This window comes from Priapulus caudatus, unplaced genomic scaffold (assembly GCF_000485595.1).
Source record: "Priapulus caudatus unplaced genomic scaffold, Priapulus_caudatus-5.0.1 Scaffold447, whole genome shotgun sequence".
Taxonomy (NCBI): domain Eukaryota; kingdom Metazoa; phylum Priapulida; class Priapulimorpha; order Priapulimorphida; family Priapulidae; genus Priapulus; species Priapulus caudatus.
This window is the reverse complement of record NW_014577508.1, coordinates 220,106-225,775: the sequence shown is the minus strand read 5'-3', so window position 1 is coordinate 225,775 and position 5,670 is coordinate 220,106. Positions and strand designations below refer to the sequence as shown.

Below are 5,670 nucleotides of genomic sequence, written 5' to 3'. Positions count from 1 at the left end.
GGTTATGTTTTGGTTTGGATAACGTTATACACCAACGTTATAATACGAAATTGTGCGGGTTTTTATAACGTTTATAACGTTAAAAATAACGTTTTTCCTAACGTACTAAAACCTGAAAATAACGTTATTGTGCGTGTTCTGATAACGTTAAAAAAAACCGGACAGCAATTACGTTAAATAATAACGTTTGTATTTACGTTAACTATTACGTTTCTTTTTTTACTTAAATATAACGTTATTGAAGCGTGGTCTATAACGTTAAAAAAAACCGACACAATTACGTTAATATAATGTTGTATTTACGTTACTATTACGTTCTATTATGTTATGTATATATATATATCACAGGCCTCTACATTAACGTTTGGATCCACTTGTCCTGTCGGACAAGTGACTTCAGAAATCCACTTGTCCTGACCTAAAATGAACTTGACCGAATATGAAATCTCAATTTTTTACTGTAAAGGCATTAAAACATGTAAAATAAGCAGTTTGGAACCAGAAACGAATGATCTTTTATTGAAACAACATTTAAACAAATTATAAACATTTCCAAAGTATAATCCTGTGTCAAGAAGAAGTACAACTTATCTGGCATTCCTAACACATGCCCAGTGACACTCAAGAGAGATTAATCTTGATACTCTGACTAACAGAGTTTGAAGTCAGAAACATCTGACAAACTGTTTAAGGATCCTCAAGATCACCAGGCTCCTCAAACTGAGGTCTCCTCTGCCTCTGACCCCCATTGTACCAGAGGTTAAGGGCTCTTGCACTGTTGTATTCTCCAGCAGGAGGGCCAGACACTGTAATGGCCATGAGATAGTCAAGCATGTCAGGCTGAAGGGAGGCCCGCCAGTCTGACTTGACCCTTGCCATGGCAGAAAAACCCCTCTCACAAATGGCACTTGATGTGGGAATCACCAAGATGATCTCAACTAACATCAGAATGTTTTTAAATCTTTCTTTCAGGTTGTTGCAACAGAAACACTTTCTGTACAGATCATCTGTTGAGTGCTGCCTATTCCTCTGCATATGGGCCTTTAGAGCAGGCCACTCTGTCTGAATAAGTTCATCCACCTGGCAACCCATCCTCTCTAGCCTGGCCCGAAAGTGATCACACAGAGTGGCAACTTCGTCTTCTCCATATGTGGCCAGGTCTGCCGCACTCTCAGGGAGGTTCACCAAAAAGAAGACTTGCATTGCCTTCAGTACTGGAGAACTGTCCAGATCTTTCAGTCTTCCAGATACCTTGTGAATCACAGTCTCCACCAGGGCATTTTTCTTGGCCAACATTTGATCATTGGTCAAAGGACATCTGGTCAGCTCCACACCTTGGAAGGTGTGCTCACCACCTATGGCATCCAGAAAACCTTGCAGATGTCTTCCTGGTCTCTGCTGCAGGGCAACCAGCCTGAGGCAAGCCGTCTCTACTGCATCCAGCACGTCTGGGATAGAACAGGTGTCACGCTGAAACTGCAGTGATAGATCACTCAAAATCTCCAGAACATCTTGCAAGAAATGCATGTAGTGCATTAATTTCTCACACTTCAAATGTTTGAGGATGTTTTTTGCCCTTCCTTGGACATCTGCACTGCCTTGTCTGCTCTCTACAATGTTCTCAAAGTGTGTAACAAAGACACTGTAGGTTTCTGGCTTCAGGAGGATAGCTAATGACCTACTCAGGTGAGGCATCCAACGAGTGCCGTCCAAGTTGGCTGGCTTCATCATTTTTTTCTCCATTGCTTCAGCCAGACTTTTCAGCTCTCGCAGTGCCTTTGCAGAATAATGGTAGTGTTTGTGCAGATGGAGTAGAGCAGATTTGATGTCTGAAAAGATGACTGAATCTCTCTCTTTTAGAGCATCAAGCACACCAAGCTCAAGCCTGTGATTCACACAGTGCATAGCTATCAGATGGGGCACATCCCTCTTGAGCAGAGCTGTTACACTGTGATGTTTACCCAAGTTAACACTTGCCCCATCACAGCCTGTGGCTATCAGTTTGTCTTTCCATCCTTCAATATTGGACATGGCTCCTTCAATCGCCCCCAGAACACCTTCTGCATGTGCATGTTCCACAGCCTTCATTTTGACATAGACACACTTGGGAACGCCATCTTCTATCTGAAAAATATATATACAAAAACAATTTTAAGTAAAATATTTTCAACCATTCCAAATGAAAATGTGAATTAAGTTAACAGCTGTCTAATATAAGTAAGAGCAATCAGCATGGATGCTACAACAGAGTTGGATCCAGATGAGATGTTGTGTATTTCTGTATCTCACCAGGACACAATCTGATTGACATTAAAAGTATTTAGATCATATTTCAAAATAATAATATATAAAGAATTTTCTCAATCAAATATTTTAGCAGACAACTGTGACAACAGTTAATTTAAGCATGTTTACTTAAATATTCAAAATAAAACAATGACGTTCTGATCTTACCACTCGTGCATACACCAGCTCGTTTTCACAAACAGACACATCCGTGGCACCGTCAAACATGATGGACAACACCCTGGACTGGTTCAAGACATCCTCTGACACACTCTGAAGATCTTTGTAGATGAAGGGCATGAATCTAGAATGACAAAGAAACATTTTCTGTCAAAAGTTGTTGTCATATGAATTGATATTATATATTACTATGTCACATGTAAATACTTCTGATTGTTAATTAATGCCACTCACCTTGTCAAGTTGAATAAAAAATAAATAAAAGGCAGTTGCAGCCTGCAGTTGTCTTGTTATTGCACAAATGTCATCATTTGCAGCGAATTGGACGAGACAAATAAATACTGAGAACTATAGTGTTTTTTTTTATTATGGTTTTACATGTAACCAGGCAACATTAATAATTATTAATTGACAAAGTTTGCTGAAAGCAATGAGCTGTATGTGGCTGCCCTGTATAGGAGCTGTCTCATCAGGGTCTACACTGTTTTCAAGTTTACATTCATAATTAGTTACATTTTTAGACATATTAATTCATTTTAAAAGGCTAGTACCTTCTGCAGGCATTATCAGTTTTATAACTTGCTGCCAGTTCAACTCCATTGACTTGCTGTAGCTCTAGAACTGATGGGTAGAGGGTGAATGGGAGCTCATTCTTTGCTATCCAGTATGCACTTCTAAAGCAAACAGACAATTTCTGTAGCTGGTCTTCATTTAACTTTCGGATAGCCAAGTCCATAGCACCAACCACATTTGAACACCCTGAAACAGCTTGAGCAGCCTCTGAAGTGGACTTATTTTCAATGTCACCAGTGTAGGAACAGACAACCATTTTCTTCTTCTCTTTCATCAGGCTAATTGTTTCTATTTTACTGGCATTTACATGACTTGAACTGGTTTCATGGCTTTTGAGGGATTCTATGCGAAATGTTAAGCAACCAGTAGTAGTAAAAGCAGACGATTTTTCTGCCGCGTATTTTTCGCACGATGTGCAGAACATAGCCTCCGTTTCTTCATCGTAACGAAGCCATTCATATTCATTAAGCCATTTCGGCAGAAACCCGCGTTTCCGCTTCATTTCATACTTCTTCTTTGTGTCTTCATTACCCTTTGCTGACTTATCTTTTTCGTTTGATTTCGATGTAAACCCGAACTTAAATAGGTTCGACATGATTTGTAAACAATCCGCAAAGCGGTCGTATCACTATGTGATTGTCGCAAAATGTTCAAGCGATTTTTTATTTCGTAAAATTTATGATTAGCGTATAATTAAACACTTTGCTTTTGTTGTATTTTATTAACAATATTTTCACAACATAAGGAATACTTTTTGTCATTCAAAATCGGGAGAATAAAACGTAAAATACAGGGATCCCAAGCAACGTGTTACGACAAGCAACTATCTATATATATCGGCAGGGAAAATCCTGACGCGCAGGCGCAAAACTGTCTATATATATCGGCAGGGAAAATCCTGACGCGCATGCGCAAAACTGTCTAGTTTACAATCACTTCATATTAGACAACACTCGTAGCTACGGTGAGGTTTGAATTTTGTCATTTGGCATGGGTTTTCAGCGTATTTTGGCGTGTGTTTTCGTTTTGATTTTGTTTTCTACATTTTTGTCTACTTGCCCGATCGGACAACCGGGATTCAGAATCAACTTGTCCGGACCCAAGTCTGGTATGCCAAAACCTATCGGACAATGCCTAATGTCGAGCCCTGTACGAATCGCTTCTGACAGTACCCTTTTTCTACATCTGCAAAGAGAGATTTTGAAGGACTCTATGTATAACACACGGCACCCTGACGGGAAATGGCTTGCTTTGCCAACAGTTGATTTGCTACTGTTTTGTCCTGCAATCTGGTGGTCTGTTTTGTCTTGACCAAATTGACTTGTGAAAATATTCTTTCTACACACGCAGAAGAATGTGGCAAAGCCAGTAAGCCACACATGAAGTCAGAGAGATGACCGAACTTCATCCGATTGTTTCCATCTTTTATTGATCGTACGGCATGCCAAAAAGATGGTGGCTCGAGATCGACCATGTGTCCAAGGGACTCCTTAGCGTGAGGTTGTGCCTTCTACTGATCCTGAAGATCGTCAATATATTTTTCATTCAAAGATGAGAAGTGCGATGCCAGTGTCACTCGCCTGCTGTCCCCTGCCAACAGACATGGCATCATTCGGGTCCAACACATGCAGCTGTGCCATTACACTGTCTTCTGCGAATGGGAACCTTTTCTGCATTTGCTGACAATGCACCTTAAGAAAGGTCAAACAATCTAACCAGAATTTCGGCTCTGCATCTCCAAGTTTTTCTCGTACAAGCATGGCCTCACACCTGCCACCAACATCATATCTTCGATCCTCTCATACATGTGTGGACTCAGGATCAATGTCAGACAATTTTTGTGTGGCCATGACATCACTTCGAACAACTTGCTCAAAATGCTCCTGTACTCATCAGAAATGGTTTGGAAGACCTTATTAATGGGCTGGAATTCGACATTCATGGCATCGACTTTTCCAAGAACTCAATTAATAAACAACAGCATGTGTTTTGTTCTTGGAGTAACCATCGTTTCAAGAATTTGGCCAGCCCTGTCAACCTTATCAACAGGCACTTCTGTTTGGAAGAATATCTTCAAAGCGTCCCACTGCTCAAGAATTCTTGCAATCACTTTTCTTCATGACAACCAGCGTGTTTGTGACAGCTTCAACATTCTATGCTGTGGTGCAGAGACAAGTTCTGGAATGCTCTGAAATGCATGTTGCCTCTTGCTGCTCCTAGCAAAATAACAACATACATTTTTTACAAATAATTCCAGCATGATGGAAGGTGGCTGCACGCATGGTTTGCACACAACGCGAAAGAGTTGTATTAGTAAGGTCTCACTTTGTTCATTCTTTTTCATCATAATTTTACCGTAACGAGCCCAGACAAATTTACACGCATTTTCTTTTCTGAATTGAAGACATTTTGCAAATAGTCGACGATTATTCTTGGTCAGATTTTCATTAAGATATAATCTCCTGCCACTTGAGAAGCCTAGCATATTAGCAGTGACCACAACCTTTCTACAATCAAAAAACTGATTCCTGATTGTTCTCCTTGTAAATTTGACAATAATTGATGGATTGGCGCCAGATCTAGGCATAGGCAGTCTATGAGCGACACTGATCACGTCCTGATTGACTGGCA

At 40.2% G+C, this 5,670-nt stretch overlaps 1 protein-coding gene across 1 annotated transcript; it reads right to left on the bottom strand.

The window, feature by feature from the left end:
- Positions 1-491: 491 nt before the first annotated feature.
- Positions 492-3,634, bottom strand: LOC106810507. Its single transcript, XM_014813886.1, has 3 exons — positions 3,018-3,634; positions 2,455-2,590; positions 492-2,124 (listed from the first exon to the last, which is right to left on the bottom strand). Exons 1-3 carry the CDS (start codon positions 3,632-3,634, stop codon positions 688-690), a joined length of 2,190 nt encoding a protein of 729 aa, XP_014669372.1. The 3' UTR covers positions 492-687.
- Between the last annotated feature and the right edge of the window lie 2,036 nt (positions 3,635-5,670).